The 16,247-nt window shown below is 34.8% G+C and overlaps 6 protein-coding genes across 6 annotated transcripts; 2 read left to right on the plus strand and 4 right to left on the minus strand.

Moving 5' to 3' along the window:
* Positions 1-281: 281 nt before the first annotated feature.
* On the minus strand, positions 282-2,430 carry SAM3 (bifunctional polyamine/amino acid permease SAM3; the record flags this gene model as incomplete). The annotated part of the gene is made up of 2 exons (XM_019186674.1): positions 282-2,365; positions 2,408-2,430. 2 exons carry the CDS (start codon positions 2,428-2,430, stop codon positions 676-678), a joined length of 1,713 nt encoding a protein of 570 aa, XP_019041768.1. The 3' UTR covers positions 282-675.
* Positions 2,431-4,167: 1,737 nt separating this feature from the next.
* On the plus strand, positions 4,168-5,349 carry WICANDRAFT_60616 (uncharacterized protein; the record flags this gene model as incomplete). Its single annotated transcript, XM_019183026.1, has 1 exon — positions 4,168-5,349. One exon carries the CDS (start codon positions 4,168-4,170, stop codon positions 5,347-5,349), a length of 1,182 nt encoding a protein of 393 aa, XP_019041769.1.
* Positions 5,350-5,964: 615 nt separating this feature from the next.
* WICANDRAFT_25826 (aldehyde dehydrogenase family protein) lies at positions 5,965-7,476 on the plus strand (the record flags this gene model as incomplete). Its single annotated transcript, XM_019181195.1, has 1 exon — positions 5,965-7,476. The coding sequence occupies one exon, from the start codon at positions 5,965-5,967 to the stop codon at positions 7,474-7,476; it is 1,512 nt and encodes a 503-aa protein (XP_019041770.1).
* Positions 7,477-7,556: 80 nt separating this feature from the next.
* On the minus strand, positions 7,557-9,077 carry PRP42 (mRNA splicing protein PRP42; the record flags this gene model as incomplete). The annotated part of the gene is made up of 1 exon (XM_019183027.1): positions 7,557-9,077. One exon carries the CDS (start codon positions 9,075-9,077, stop codon positions 7,557-7,559), a length of 1,521 nt encoding a protein of 506 aa, XP_019041771.1.
* Positions 9,078-9,568: 491 nt separating this feature from the next.
* On the minus strand, positions 9,569-12,421 carry BOI1 (Boi1p; the record flags this gene model as incomplete). Its single annotated transcript, XM_019184441.1, has 1 exon — positions 9,569-12,421. The coding sequence occupies one exon, from the start codon at positions 12,419-12,421 to the stop codon at positions 9,569-9,571; it is 2,853 nt and encodes a 950-aa protein (XP_019041772.1).
* A 523-nt stretch (positions 12,422-12,944) lies between these two features.
* WICANDRAFT_76735 (transcription factor TFIIIB subunit BDP1) lies at positions 12,945-16,192 on the minus strand (the record flags this gene model as incomplete). The annotated part of the gene is made up of 5 exons (XM_019184442.1): positions 12,945-15,100; positions 15,171-15,208; positions 15,601-15,656; positions 15,712-15,884; positions 15,970-16,192. The coding sequence occupies 5 exons, from the start codon at positions 16,190-16,192 to the stop codon at positions 12,945-12,947; spliced, it is 2,646 nt and encodes an 881-aa protein (XP_019041773.1).
* Between the last annotated feature and the right edge of the window lie 55 nt (positions 16,193-16,247).

Genomic DNA, 16,247 nt, shown 5'->3' on the forward strand with positions numbered 1-16,247 from the left:
AATTTAGTTGGTATAAGTTATCAAGTTCCATTCCCATCTTGGTCTTCAATTGCCTTACAAATCTTTGTGTTTTTCGCTTTTGAAGATTTATGGCATTATGCCTTCCATAGAGCTCTACATTATGGTGTTTTTTACAAATATATTCATAAACAACATCATCGTTATGCTGCTCCATTTGGGTTAGCTGCTGAATATGCTCATCCAATTGAAGTTGCCCTCTTGGGGTTAGGTACCGTGGGTATTCCAATTGCTTGGGCTGCAATCACTGGTGAATTACATTTATTCACCGTTTGTATTTGGATCACATTAAGATTATTCCAAGCTGTTGATGCTCATTCAGGTTATGAATTCCCATGGTCTTTACATCATTTCTTACCATTCTGGGCCGGTGCAGATCATCATGATTTACATCATCATTATTTCATTGGTAATTATGCTAGTTCTTTTAGATGGTGGGATTTCACCCTTGATACTGAAGCTGGTCCTGAAGCTAAAGTGGAAAGAGAGGAAAGAATGAAATTAAAAGCTGAACAAAAAAAACTGAAATAGAGAACGTTTCAAAACTGTTAAAATAGATATACACATTATACAGCATATAAATATTCATTAATTTTGAAACAATTTGTAAACTACATTTGACTTTCTTTTCATTAAAACTTAATTAAATGATGTCAATCAACACCAGAACCTATAAATTCTATAATACAATGGCTTAGCTGCCAATTTCTCAGCATGTAATTGTTGTTCTTGTTTTAATAAATCAACATCTGGATATCTTTTACAAGTATCTAAATCAATTTCATCTAATGGAATCCAAAATTTCTTGAAAAAAGTCCCCTTTATGATTCTATAACATGACCAAACAACAATCATTAAAGGTATACTTAAACAATTTTGGAAAAAAGTTTGCACACTTGCAGGACTTCCCAAGGGGAAAATTGAAATCCAAATCTCACCAATAATAACTAATAATAAGATTATCCCACCAATAATTGATCCATATATCCCTAAAGTTGCCTTATACCCTAATTCTTCAGTATTTCTACCTTGTTTATATAACGCCAATCTAAATCTAATATGACTTAAACAAATTGAAAACCATGTGAAAAATGCACTAATTGAACATAATGAAAATAACCAAGTGAAAACAATACTTTGTTTACTAGATGCAACAACAAAACATAATAACCCAATCAATGCACTAACAATAATACCAACTAAAGGTCTACCTTCATTATCAATATATGCAAATATCGAAGGTAATTGACCAGAAGCTCCAAGACTTTGAATAACTCTTGAAGATGCATAAACACATGAATTACCCACTGAAAGCACTGCAACTAAAATAACTGCATTCATAAAATGACTAACTTTAACACCCATTGAACCTGTATTACTTAGGGCAATAACAAACGGAGATGCCGTAATATCTTGTGATGTGGAACCTCCTAATAATCTTGGATCCGTTCTAGGAACAAGACATCCAATAACAACAATCGTGGTGATATAAAATAATGCAATTCTCCAAAAGACTTGCTTTGTTGCCCTTGTAACACTTGAAGCTTTTGAAGTTTCAATTGCAGAAATTAAAGTTAATTCAGTACCACCATAACTAAAACCTGCAGAGATTAAAGTTGAACAAATTGATTTTAAAGCAGGATGAGAAAAAGAACCAGGATCATGCCAATATTTAGCACCAATATATCCTGTAGAATTTGGTCCACCACCACAAATTAAAACAATACCAATAATAATGAAAATAATAATAGCCAAAACTTTAATAATTGATAGTATAAATTCAGATTCACCATAACCTTTAACACCAAACAAATTTAAAGTTACAATAAATGTCCAAAAAATCGCAACCCAAGCAACAGGATTAACATCTGACCAATATTTAATAGTCATTGAACAACCAATCAATTCACTAGGAAATGAAATCAACCAACTTAGTCCATAATTACTCGCAATGGTGAAACCTAAAGCAGGATCAACAAATCTACCAACATGAGATGCAAATGAACCACTGACAGGATACGCAACAGCCATTTCCGCAGCGGCCTGCATCACACAATAAATACCAAACCCAACTATACTAAACCCAATCAATGTTGCACCTGGGCCCTGAGATAATGAATAGCCCAACCCGATGAATAAACCTGTACCTAATGTCCCATCAATGGCAATCATTTGTAAATGTCTTCTTTTTAATGATTTTTTCAAAGGTTGGTTCGCAAGGATGTAGTTGACTTTATGGTATGGATCCATTTGATCAACTTCTGGAGGGATTGAAACTGTTCTTCTTTTGAATGAATGTTTGAAAGATTCAAAAGCTGATAGGTTTGAAGTGGAGTTGTTTGAAGAACTATGGATTGAGTCCTCATATTGGATTTGATCCTTTGTGGACTGGCCCTTTTCTAAAGAATCCATGGTTGAAGGGATGGTGCAGACCTGAAGGACTTGGATGGTGGTGTTAGAGAATGTGAAGGTATAAGGATTTTGGTGTTGATTTAAATCTTTCAACCTTTCTTTTTTTTTCGGTGTTCAAAAAAATTTTTTTGGCACAATCTTAAATATGATGCGATTTTCAACAGATTTTAAGAATGTTTACGAGTTTAATTATGTTTTGGAGATGGTTTAATTGAAGAATGTGTTGTTTATGTGGTTGGTTAAATAGAGGATTTGTAATTAATATGGACCTCCCTGTTTAAGCTTTCTCAGGGTGCTGAATCTGAGATAATTCCTGGTTGTTTTCACTAGTTGTGGCTTGGAGAGCCTTTAGCTGTCTCTTGAGTACCTGTCAAAGATACTTTCAACGTGGAAGAACACCAGGAAGTGTTCTGGCTCATTAAGCTTATCAGTAATGAATATACAACACTATCTTATCAGATAATAATAAAATAATACCCCATACAACCCAAGTGTAGCCGTTTGTATAGCGTTGAAAGTTTGAAAGAGCTTGACACTTTTGCAACAGGGCCACACCACAGAACGAATTCGCGAAGTCTTCAGAATTTAGAAAACACCAATTGGTGTAAGACTTAAGTGGTACAAGAAAGTACAGGTTCATTTTTGTAAACAAAACGGGCAGCCAAAATTCCATCTTCATTGTCTTCCGAAACCTGTTGCTTGAATCAAATTGATATGCCTTGATTTGAGCTGTGACCTAGACTTTGCGAAAGTGAAATGAGTAATTCAAGTTGCTGGTATTAGAGCTTTTATATGTCTTATGTGTCGACTCATATATGGTGACCATTTAAAGCTTTCTATATTAGCAAATGCACAGAGTAATGAATCCATAATTTGTTCCTTAGACCTTCAATTGTCAATTGTTCAAATTGTCATTCCTCAATAGAGTTTCAAATTTCAATAAATATTCACTTGTCAAACCTTTATTTAGTCTTCACAGATTGATGAGTTTTGTTCAAATGGATACACAGTTTTTTCAGATATATCAAACTAGCTTGTAGGAAAAACTAATATATAGCGCTCTGAACCCGTGTAACGTTGGTATGTTGTTTCGCTTTACAATAACGCTGAGGATCTTAAATTGATCTCTAGCCTCTACTATACCTAGCTATATTATTGACAGGCTTAAAATCCCGAATAAGTACGCTAAAATTAACCAAAAGGCTGATTTATCTACAGCCGTGATCAAATATTCACACCTAGATAGAGGAACAGATAGTTTAGAAGTACCACCATATGATATCTTTGATTGATTTACTGGTGTAAATTCAAACGGTTGCAGAGACATCAAAACATCCGGCATTTGGTGACTAATTGCTTTAAACTTTACACATCATATCTTGAGCAAGTTTCATTCACCGAGCAACAACAATAAAGCAATTACAGCCAGAGCATTCAAAAGATCTTTCCGAATGCACCATGGGAAGATACTATATCCATCAACAACTCTAGTCAAACAAGCTGATGATACGGTATTGTTGGTGCTGTTGACAAGGCTAGGTTTCCTTGTTGCGATGTGTCCGAGATTCCAAGAGTCTTGATTGTTAGTGATTATTTGTACGGGATCATTTGGATTTAGTGGAGGCAATGTCAATGGCTTGGAGACTGGGGCAGAGTGATGATATATAAAGACAAGTGGTATTCCACTGAGATGCTCTTCTGCTATCACCACCATCATCACCAGATCTTGTTGCCATCATGCTCCCGCCATCTTACAGACAAGCCACAAATGAACAACTACCGTCTTACAAACCAACTCTACTCCATCATGATATCGTTCTACTCAAGAAAGAACTATCTTCTCCATTTGACGTGGCTAAAGACAGAAGCTGGGATCTAGCCATAGTGGAAATCAACTCTACTCAGTTGAACCTCTACAAACTCAAGAACCTAAGCAACATATATCAATACATTTGGAAACTCATTGATAATGAAAACTCAATAGATCATAAACATGAAATCAAAAAGAAAGTGATTACTCAAGATACCCATTTATCATCATCATCATCATCATCATCTTTTTCAAACAAATCTCTAATGGAGTTCTTATTGGTGAACAATTCTCATACTATTCCTTATGAAATCATAAAGCATTACACGGGCGCTAAAATCCATTCATATACATTACAAACGTGTCATATAGGTTCCGCTACAGATTATCATAAAAAGAATTATACACTAAGAGTAAGGATTGAATTACATCAATTCTTGTTATCATTCATCAATATCAACAAATTTAATAGATTCTTCAATAATGTATTGATCGGAATTGATTTATCAAAACCTTTGGATGAAAGAACTTTACCAAAAGAGAAAACTGTGCCAAATGAGATATCAAGATTCAGAGTACAAAACTTTGAAAACTTTTATATTAAGAACTGTATCAATTCAGATCATGGCTTGGCAACTTATAGAAGAAATACCATTGACCATACTGGTTTATTAAACAGAGAAGAGTTAAAGTTTCAAATGGAATTGGCAAAGACCCGTGGAAGATCAAATTCTCTTCCATTATCAAGCACTTCTTCTTCATCTGCATTGATTTCAGATAGTGAAAGTTATATTGGATCTCCTCCAGATTATAAATATTCACCAGAAGATCCAGCAAATGAATTCATTGATGAGAATTTGATATATTCATTAACTTGTATGAAACCATTGGAAGCTAAGAATGATTGGAAAGGTTCAATGATTATAACAGGGAATTATAAATCAAAGTCATTATCAAAGTTCAAATCTAAAAAGTCAAGTAACTTTGGAGATAAATTATTTGTGGATAATACTAGTTGTAACAAGTTTAGTAAGATTGTTTTGGATCAAGGATTGAGTTGTAAAGAGTTTATAGTACTCGCAGATGGATTAGTTGAATCTGTGATATAAAGATAGTATAATGATTAGCATATATATTTATTGCATTATTTATTCTTGTAAAATCGATGGAAAGTACTCTTCTGGCTATTATGATTACCATTAAATTACATAATCAGATATCATATTGTAATGACCCGTTTAGCGTTGGCAGATTCATTTAAACTTTTGCTTGCTCATGAATCAAAAAATTTAGTGCCATGAACATAAACAATCAGCAACATAGCAAAAGGCCAAATTAAATAACGCGCTTAAACACAAGCGCTAGAATCTAGTTCAACAAATCGAATCGGATATTGTCTCAATTACAGAGGTTTTTTTGATCTTCCTGCTGTTAAATTTCATCAAGGAAAAGTCGGTAATTCATGGGCTCGAATTAAAATGGTTATGATTGCGCTTGATTAGGATGTGTATTTAACCACACCCCATAAAATTAAAGGACACATACAGCAAATTGATTATGGTACCATATGGCTTCAATTATATGTGCTCTTAGTGGATATTCAGCAATCATGAAGGGACAGTCAAGTTTTAACTATAAAAAGGGTTCAATAATCTCTCTCGTTTTCTTGGTGATATTTGGTAGCCACATTATTATCATATCATAGTAATTAATCAAATTCAAATATGGCAGAAACAGTTACAATCAAATTCCCAACAGGGGAAAGTTATAAACAACCAACTGGTATCTTTATCAACAATAAATTTCAACCAGCTCGTTCTGGTGATACTTCAGAAGTTGTGAATCCTGCTACTGAAGAAGTCATTACAAAAGTTGCCAAAGGTAATAAAGATGATGTGAATGAAGCTGTTGATGCTGCCGAAAAAGCATTTGAAACTTGGTCTCAAACCGCTCCTTATGAAAGATCTTTAAAATTGTTAAAATTGGCTGATTTAATTGAACAAAATGCTGATACTATTGCTAAAATTGAGACACTAAATAATGGTAAAGCTCTAATCTGGGCTAAATCAGATGTCCAACTATTAATCAGATGTTTTAGATCAACAGCTGGTGCTTATGATAAAATTGAAGGTCGTACCATTGACACTCAAGATGGTTATTTCACCTATACGAAAAAAGAACCATTAGGTGTTTGTGGTCAAATCATTCCATGGAATTTCCCAATCTTGATGTGGGCTTGGAAAATTGGTCCAGCTGTTATTACTGGTAATACAGTTGTTTTGAAACCTGCAAGTGCAACTCCTCTAAGCGCTTTGTTTTGCTCACAATTGATTGCTGATGCAGGATTCCCTCCAGGTGTCATTAATACTTTGATTGGTTCTGGTAGAGATGCTGGTGATACCATGTTGAGACATCCAAAGATTAGAAAGACTGCATTCACTGGTTCTACAGCTATTGGTCGTGAAATTTTAATTTCCTCTGGTGAATCAAACTTGAAAAAAATTAGTGTTGAATTGGGTGGTAAATCTCCAAACATTGTCTTCAATGACGTGGAGGATCGTATTGATGAAGTTGTTGATGCTTTAATTATGGGTATCTTTTATAACAATGGTGAAGTTTGTTGTGCAGGTTCAAGAATTTATATCCAAAGTGGTATTTATGATAAAGTTGTGAAAAAATTGAAGGAAAAGACTGAAGCTATTAAAGTTGGTGATCCTTTTGAAGAAGGTGTTTTCCATGGTGCTCAAGCTTTAAAATCACAATTTGATACTGTTTTAGAATACATTGAAAAAGGTAAAAAAGAAGGTGCAAAACTTCTAACTGGTGGTGAAAGAGTTGGTAATAAAGGTTTCTTCATTCAACCAACAATCTTTGAAACTTCAAGTGAAGACTACTCAATTGTCAAGGAAGAAATCTTTGGTCCTGTTGCAACTATTGGTAAATTTACAACCGCTGACGAAGCTATCAAAAAAGCCAACGATTCTGAATATGGTTTAGCCTCTGGTGTCCATACTAATGATTTACATGTTGCTTTGGAAGTTTCTAATCGTTTACAGGCTGGTACAGTTTGGGTTAACACTTACAATGACTTACAAGAATCAACTCCATTTGGTGGTTACAAACAAAGTGGGTTTGGTAGAGAAATGGGTATTGAAGTTTTTGATAACTATACTCAAGTCAAAGCTGTTCGTATGAAATACCATCACAAGACTGCTTTGTCTGAAGGTAAAAAATAATTAACTGGTTTAATTTAGTTACGATTTGCTTGAATATATTGATTTTAACTTGATTTTGAGATATGCACTCATTGTAGCGTCTATTGATTAGTTAGCACTAGCTTTCTATTTAATTTAAAATATTGTTCAATATCCTCTTGAGAATCATAACTTAAATAATCATCAAACCATTGTTTTAATTTTCTATCTTCACCTATCTTACCAACAGCGAAACTGAACCAATTTAAAACTTCAGCCCTCTCAGCATTGGCCAACAATAAAGTGTTTAAATAAATTAACCAAAAATCTAATGATTCATTAAACTTCCCATTTTCATTCAAGCTTTGCAATAATTTCACATCTATCGTAATATTTTTGAAACTTGTTAGATGCTTTAAAAGAACATTGGCTATCTTCACAGGTTTTTCTTGTATTAAATTGATGACAAAGTTTTTAAATTTTGTTAAATTTTCATGACTTATAATGTATTCTAAATTGATTAATTCCAAAAAAAGTTCTATATTTGTTTCATTGACACTCAAAACCGTTACTAGCAAATCTTTTGCCTTGATATAGTTCTTTAAAGCACACTCAATTTTGACTAGCTTGGTTTGAATCTGGATAGCATTTGTTTTGTTCATGAAAATCAAAGACTTGTATAAAAGGTTTTTAGCATTTTGGAACTGGGATAAACCAATGAAATAATTAGCATATTTTAACCATATTGTTGGATAGTTTGCTAATGGGATCAATGCCCTTTCGTAAAGTTGTTCAATTTGTTTTGGAGACCCGTTCAATTCAATAAAAGAGATGTATTGTTCCCAGTTTGTTAATTCTTGAAAAGATCTGTAAAAATTTGGTACATAATATTCTAATGTGATGTTCTTTTCAAACTGATATAGTTCAAATGATCTGAATTGTGTAGTGATGTATAAATCTGTGTAGGTTTTCTTTAGTTTAGCCTTCAAGTCATGATAATCCAGTTTTTTCAAATCTTTCTTATCTAGACTGACTTTGAATTTTTTGACGATATCTTGTTCATCAACTAGCTTCAGCACATTTTCATGATTCAAGTTTTCAATTTCATTGAGCCATGCTTTGAAAAAGATTGCAAAATTGTAAATCGGTAATTCAATTATTTTCCTCAAAATGTTGAAGTAAAATAGCGATTTTCCATTAAATTTTTCTTCAAACTCCAAAAATTCAGACCAAAATTCATAACTATGATAATGATAACCTATTTTGGATTCAGCTGATTGGAAAAACCATACCAACTTCTCATAGTCCAATTCAACTTTCCTCAAGAATCTCAAGTACTGTATCCATATCAAAAGAGAATAAGGATTACTATTCAAACCACGTTGATAAACGTCTCTGGCTAGCTCTGTATTACCTAGCTTGAATTCTAGTTCAGCATAATTCACCCAGTACTGCTCCAGTATAGGGAATCTGAATAGGAATTGATCATATGAGATTCTAAAACTATTGATTTTTGGAGTTGGTGTTATTTTCGATAGATCTTTTGAAACGTAATTTATAAGCGCTTCCCAATGTGGAACATTATCAGGCTCATTGGCAACCTGCAACGAAAGCTTCGACCACTCTTCATCCACAAAACTCATTTTCGTAACACTTGAACTCTGAGTACCTAATTGAAATTGGTTTGTTGTACATTGGAAGTTCGTCTGTTTACTTTGAAACTTTTCTCGAAAATCACAAAATATTACATAATCACCATACAAAATTTTGAGCTTGATAGTGGAAAGGACATACAGAGGCCAAATTAACTTCAATAACATTTATTTATGAAAGGAAAGACTAGAGTTGGTTGTATAAAAAAACATTAGCAAGTATTAAAGAATTCAAGAAGATTAATCAATCATTAATCAGCAAGATGGGGGGCCAAAATAGCATCAAATATCTAATTCTGGTTTCAATAAAAGGAATGGAGGCCTAAGCTCAAATATTAAAATAGGTAATACTAAAGGTCCCTTGATTATTATGGGATACTCAAATGAAATGGAAAACGTCCGTAGAACTGAATTTAAAGCAACAAAACAAATATTATGAAACAACAATTAGCGAAGCCAAGATCAAAAACACCTAAGAAACCTCAAATTCTATTGGAAGGTTCACTGGATCTTTGTTTACCGGCATGTGCAACAGCAGCAGCAGCGGCAGCAGAAGCAGAAGAAGCAACTCTTTGACTTGGATGACGGATTGCACCAGCGCTATATGGTTTACTCTTGAACTCAGTATCAATCGGACTTGGATTAGCTGATGATGGTGTAGATTTTGGTGAAATGAAACCAGATGCAATGTTATAAGGTGATGAGAAACCATTGTCATTTTGCATTATTGGTGTCATTTCAGAAGTTGTTGCTGTAGTATTTGGTGAATGTGCTGGGATGTTAGAATCAAATGAACCTGAATCTGGTGAAATAGATGAAGTACCCGAAACATCATTCAATGAACCATTTGGTGCCAATTTTCCTGCTTGATGTTGTGGTTGGTTCAATTGTTCTTGAGTTTGCCTATAAGCATCCTCTCTCTTTTTAGCATTTTCTCTGGCTTGAACCAATAAGGCTTGAGCTTTTTGTAACGAAACAGTAGGTGTTGCACACGAACTCAAAATTGGAACTGATTCATCAATATCGATAGTCGCTTTTATAAGAGCAGCCATCCATGTTCTCATTTCTTCTTTAGATTCAACAGCAAAATAATGAATTTTTGGTTGAGTAAAAGTTAAACCTTTTCTTGAACCTGGAGCTGGAGGAACCAATTTGAAACAGAATTTACCATGCCCAGTACTAGCAGCATACAATGACACAAACTTATCATCATCCTTAGCAGGTAAAACTTTATGAGAAGTTATATCAATCAACCCACGTTCTCTAGTATCACTTAATGATGTAAAATATGATAATCTTGTACCATGTAAGGTGAAATATCTTTGTTTCCATGTACCGACGGCAATACCACCTCTTTTACTCATCCAACCAAAACAATCAGCAGTCTTTATAGAATCAGCTGGATTGGTGTTCCTTATACCTTCCATGAAAGCAGATGTATCCTTTTTAGTATTTCTTGATCTCAAAGTTGTTGATGAGGAAATATTACGTAGAGTTTTAGCTCTGACAGCTTCTGAAACAGATCTTTTACCAGCTGGTGATTTGGCAGGTGATTCCTCCTTATCAGCCTCTTTTGCTGACACAGATCTTCTTTTCTTATCTGGAGCTTGTAACTGTGGTGTACTTTGTAGTTGAGGAGTCATTTGAGCGTCTTGAGAACGGAATCCATTTCTTGATGGACTCACTGCACCATCAGTGTTGATGACTGAGTTTCTTCTTGTAGGTGATTTTCTTGTTGGAGAAATAGAACCTCCATTATTGAAATTAGCATTTGATAAGAATGAAAAAACAGACGAATGACGACGGTGCGCACGTTCTTCCTTGGAAGCTTTTGTTGAATTAGCAACACTGATGTCAGAAGCACCTCTGATATGACCTCTTCTGAAATTGGCACTTGAAGTTCTTGAATGTTGAGGTTCTGGCATATATATGCTTGAAGCTGGACGACCATTATCAAGATGTGTAGTGCTTAACAAATCACTAACTGATTGACTCTTAAAGTTTGCTGAGTTATTTCTTGAATGGTTTCCACTTCTTGGTACTTGATAAGCAGTATTGACTTCATAAGAAGGTTTTCTTGAATGACTCAACTCAATGTATGAGTTTCTACTTGTTCTGTTCACAGTTGGTGTCAAATGGTTGGAGTTGTTATCTTCTTTCAATTGTATTGGACTTGGGTATGAAGGTGGATTTGGTGCTCTTCTTGGAGATGCGAATTGTTGTTGAATAACTGGAAGATCTGGAACCTGTGATGACGGAGGATGAACAGATAGTGGTCTTAGTGGATGACGATTATCTTGCTGCTGCTGTTGTCTAGTGACTTCTGGGATATCATCTAACGATTGTGATTTCTTTCTTGCATGACCCAGTGGACGAGTGAATACATCATAGTCATCATCTAATTGATTGGTTTTTGACACATTTCTGGAACTGTGCAATTCTGCAGGGGCTAACAATCTATAAGGACTATCTTCAGCCGAACTTTGATCTATTTCTTTTTGTTTAGCCAGCTCTTTCAAAGCTTCAATCTCTTTAAACATCTCAAATCTTGTTCCAAATGATGAAATATCCAATTCTTTCAAGTATGCCAACTCCAATTCCAACAAAATAGCACCTGTAATTTTATGTCTTGCAAATTGACCTGCAGAGTTCACGTCAAAGCCCAGATATGAAAAATAAGCAGTAACTTGTTCAGGAGACCAGGATTCCACTAACTCAGGGTTTAAAGAATCTTCAGATTGGATACTAAATGATCTATGTTTATCTTTGCCATTTGCACCAGCACCAAACCCACTGCTATTGACATCATTGTTTGGATTCGGCGAAGCTTCACTTCTTAATTCTTCTAATGCCTTGTCAATATCAGATAATGCTCTTGTTACAGAGTTTGGTTTTTTATGGTCTATTGTTTCCTTTGTTGTTTCAGTCGCCTCTTCTGGAATAAACTGACGTTGCGTTTTAACTGTAGCTGGAGTGTTAGCAGCACTTGATGTTGGAAGTGAAACAGGTGACTGATTGTTTGAGTTTGGACTAGCTATTCTTCTGGATCTTGATCTTAATAACGTTGGTCTTGATAAACTTGGGATTAGTTGTGTGAAGGATTTTGGATATAAACCAACAGACCCTGTACTTAGAGATTTCCCCATATACCAACCATCATTATACTCTTTATCATCTGAGATGACTTCAATCTTGTCACCGACTTTTAAAGTAAGCTCGTCTTCTAATCTAGCATTGAATTCTTTGATGACTTGATAGATGGCGCCTGTTGCGTTCTCCTCTAGATTTGTTGTCTTTATGGAGGGCAGTTGTTGTCTGAGCTCGTTGGAAGACATGTTTGTGTGAGATATGAATTAGCGCTTGCTAGTCTGTGGTCATCAAACGGTATCTAAAGCTTGACTATAGTACACTTGGTGATTCAGAACTTGGTGTTAGCGATGTGTTCAAATGGTGTCTTTACGCTATTTGTTGTTGTTTTCTTATGCCACTTTTAAAAAAGACTGAAACTGAGAAAAAAAATGAAATGGTGCTGCGCATACCGGAAAGTGCTGGCCGCAAACCGGAATTTTGGTCTGGACTTTTCCAAATTTTCACCAGAAAATGCACCGCCGTTTCGCGCTACAAGATCTCGCCTAGATCTAAGACAAGCTACAATAGACTCTAGCACAGGAACAAAATACACTAAACTATAGAAATCATAACCACCCATTAAGCTCATCATCAAACACCGATAAAAATAGAAAAAAATAACAACCATTACATATAAAAAAGACTAACGTACTCCGCGTTCTTGGTTTTGTTGAGCCCTTTCCATTCCATACAGGACTAATTACTCCCAAAAAAATCACACAACTAGACTCACGAAAGTGCAGCAGCTGCAGCAGCTTCCTCCTCTTCTCTTTGCTTCTTAATATCATCAATAGATCCAAGAACAGTTTCATGCTTACGCAACTCTAGCAATCTCTCTTGTCTAGTCAATTGTCTAGTACCTTGACCAGACTTGACTTCTAATTCTCTCTTCTTTTGTCTAATCAAATCCTCTTCCTTAGCTTTTTCTCTAGCTATACTCAATTCCTTCAAGTTTTCTTCATGATCTTTCTTCAGCTGTTCAAGTTTAGTATTGAAATCATTCAATGTACCAAAAGTCTTGTTAGCATCTGAACAATATGATTCAAAATCAAAATTACCGTTCAATTTGTTATTTAAAGCCAGATCAACTAATCTTGGTCTCTTTTTCTCTTCTAATATGAATTTAGCCTTAACTTGTCTTCTTGTTCTATGTGGGAACATTTGTGCAATCAAACCAAAATCAGTACCCCATTGACCTAATGCTCTATAAAATTTCAGTACCTCATTTTCATCCCATTTATCTGTATATCTTTGTTTCCCATATGACGCAGAATTAACGACATTTTCAAATGGGTTTTGATTGTACCTTTCTCTAGTGTCATTATCAATATTAACATGTCTATCTATCAGTCTTGAATCTTCATCAACAATAAGATTACCATCTGCACCAACTTTCAATTGAATAGCTGCATTGGAGCTTGAGGCTACTTTTTGCTCCTCTTCAGGTTCACCATCTTGTCCTTCACCTTCTTCACCTTCCTTTTTCGTTTCCTTTTTCACACTATCTTTATCAGTCAAACTTTCTAATGAAACTCTATTCTCCTTGGCCAATCTTCTTAATTCTCTCTTTTCTTTTCTTTGTTTCATTTTACTCTTACGAGCTTCTTGAGCTTGATGGAAATTTGATGAAACTTTACCAATTGGTAATGTAGGTTTACAAAGATCTTGAATAGTGAACGATTCTTCATCAATAGTGATATGTTGAGACAGCTCAGGATTTATTGAACTGAAATTTCTAGAAAATTGATCATATTTCTTTGCTTGGAATGATGTAAGGATTTCAAAACCTGGTGTTTTATCCTTTGGATCATACATAATCTTTCTCAGCTGTTGAGTTTCCTCATCAAAATATAAACCTTCAGTCATTCTACCCGTATCTTCATCATTAGTGTGTGATGGTGCTTGTGGTGCAGGAGATGAGGCAACAGTATCATCTTCTGGTGCTTTACCTTCAGCTTTTGACAAAGTAGGTGCTGTGAATGGTCTTCTTATGATTGGGATACCTATAGGCATTGGTGATTGTTCTTTTGAGGCATTATTATCAACAGCAGGTCTTGATGCTTCAGGTGCACTAACAGGACGTGATTGTTGTTCAACTGGAGTTTCAGATGACTTTTGACTTTTTGAACCATCTTGTGCAGTCGATGGAAGACTTGATGGCAGAGTTGATGGAATCGGAAGTGAACTTGTAAATGGGTCTTGACTTGAAGATGTTGGGGATAATGGTTCATCAGTTTCACCTTTATCTTTGGATGTTGTTTCAATAGTGGTTGGTCTTGAAACTTGTGGTTTTTCAACTGGAGCTTCCTTCTCTGAAACTTTTTGTAAAATAGGTGGAGGTGGTACAGAACTTGCAGCAGATGGTGTAGCAGTACCAGCAGCAGAAGCGGGAGGAGTAGCCCCAGGCACTTCACTAACAGATTTTCTTTTCAAAGCAGACCCACGTCTACTTTGACTAACTGTACTTCTTCTTCTCTTGACAGGTGCTGGTGGTTGAGGAATACCAATGATATGAGTTTTTCTATCAGCATTACTCGAACTAGTAGCATCATGCGTATATCCATTCTGTACGGAAACTTTCTTAAAGATGTCTCTATTCGATATATTGCTCAGAGTTGATAATCTTCTTTGCTTTGTTTCTTGAGGTTTTGGCATTTCAATTGTACTCGGTTTTAATAATGGGCCATCATCTTCATCATCGTCATCTGAATTTTCATCATCATCCTCTTTTCCCGCTCTGTTATTTGTATCTTCAAAACTAGCATCTATTGATCTTCTTGATGTATCAGGGGTTGGTGTAACACTTGGCCTTCTACTAGCAATTGGTGTTCCTGTTGTAGAACGACGTTGTTTAGCTTTTGGTGCAAATCTAACACCACTCTTGTCTAAAAAAAAAAAGCAAGTTAGTACTAGGTTCTTTGGTTGGCGTAGCTGAGCTTTATAATCAATACTTACTGACAATACTACTCATAGCTCTTGAATATTGATGACTTCTACCACGGGTTAATACTAATGAGTTAAATTTTTAGAAAAGAAAACAAATGTAAAATCAAGTCAAAAAAAAATAAAAAAAAATAATACTCCATGATTACATAATAATCATATTGAAACGAATTTTTTTAAGGGCAAGAACAAAGTACTACAATTGAGGGTCAATGAGGATGATATATGCATTTAGGTGAATAAATAAGAGTGTGAATTATTAGGGTTCCGGGTCAGCAACAGACCCAAAGCGTTCATACTGATTGGAACAATGAGCTTGTTTAACCTCATCTCTATCTCCTATCTCTGTTCTGATAACATTTAACATATTGATGATGATGAGCAGTCACCTTTACTACTTCTGATTGACACTATACCGATTCTCTATTTTTTATCAAATAACTTTTTTCTAATTTCCGCTCGTAGTTTTTCCAAGTGTGCTAATCTTAAATCAGTTTCCTGTTCTAATGTTAGTAAAACATCTCCCACTAAATTCTGATAGCACTAAACTTACCGGAAATATTAAAACCAATCTATCAAGATCTTTGACAATTATAGCAAGGTAATAAATGAATTGTAAACCATAAGCACCTTCATTTATAACAACATCAATAACTTGTTCACTTGATATGAATTTATGTTGAACACTATTATGAAATATACCACTTGTTTCCTTCACTTCAATTCCTAGAGATTTATTTACAGAGACTGATTTTGCTAGATTAAACGAGTTAGTTAATGGACTTTTTTGTTGGCTATGTGGGTTACTCACTTTGATTGATTTTGATGGAGTTGAAAATCACAATTGATCCAATAATAACTAAAAAGCTATATATTCTGTAAGGGAATGAAGGGGTAATAGAGAGGAGCAATGCAGTAATCAACAGCACTAAAGCTTTTAAAATGATTGGAGTTTTGTTATTATGGTGGTAGACATATTTTAGTTGATTTTCATTGTCACAGACCTTGACAAGGTTGGGACAAGAATTGTTCATTATTTTGTGGGATTTCCTTATTGAGCGAGGTTTAAATTATGATTACTAGCCATAA

This window comes from Wickerhamomyces anomalus (assembly GCF_001661255.1).
Source record: "Wickerhamomyces anomalus NRRL Y-366-8 unplaced genomic scaffold WICANscaffold_1, whole genome shotgun sequence".
NCBI classification, from domain to species: domain Eukaryota; kingdom Fungi; phylum Ascomycota; class Saccharomycetes; order Phaffomycetales; family Wickerhamomycetaceae; genus Hansenula; species Hansenula anomala.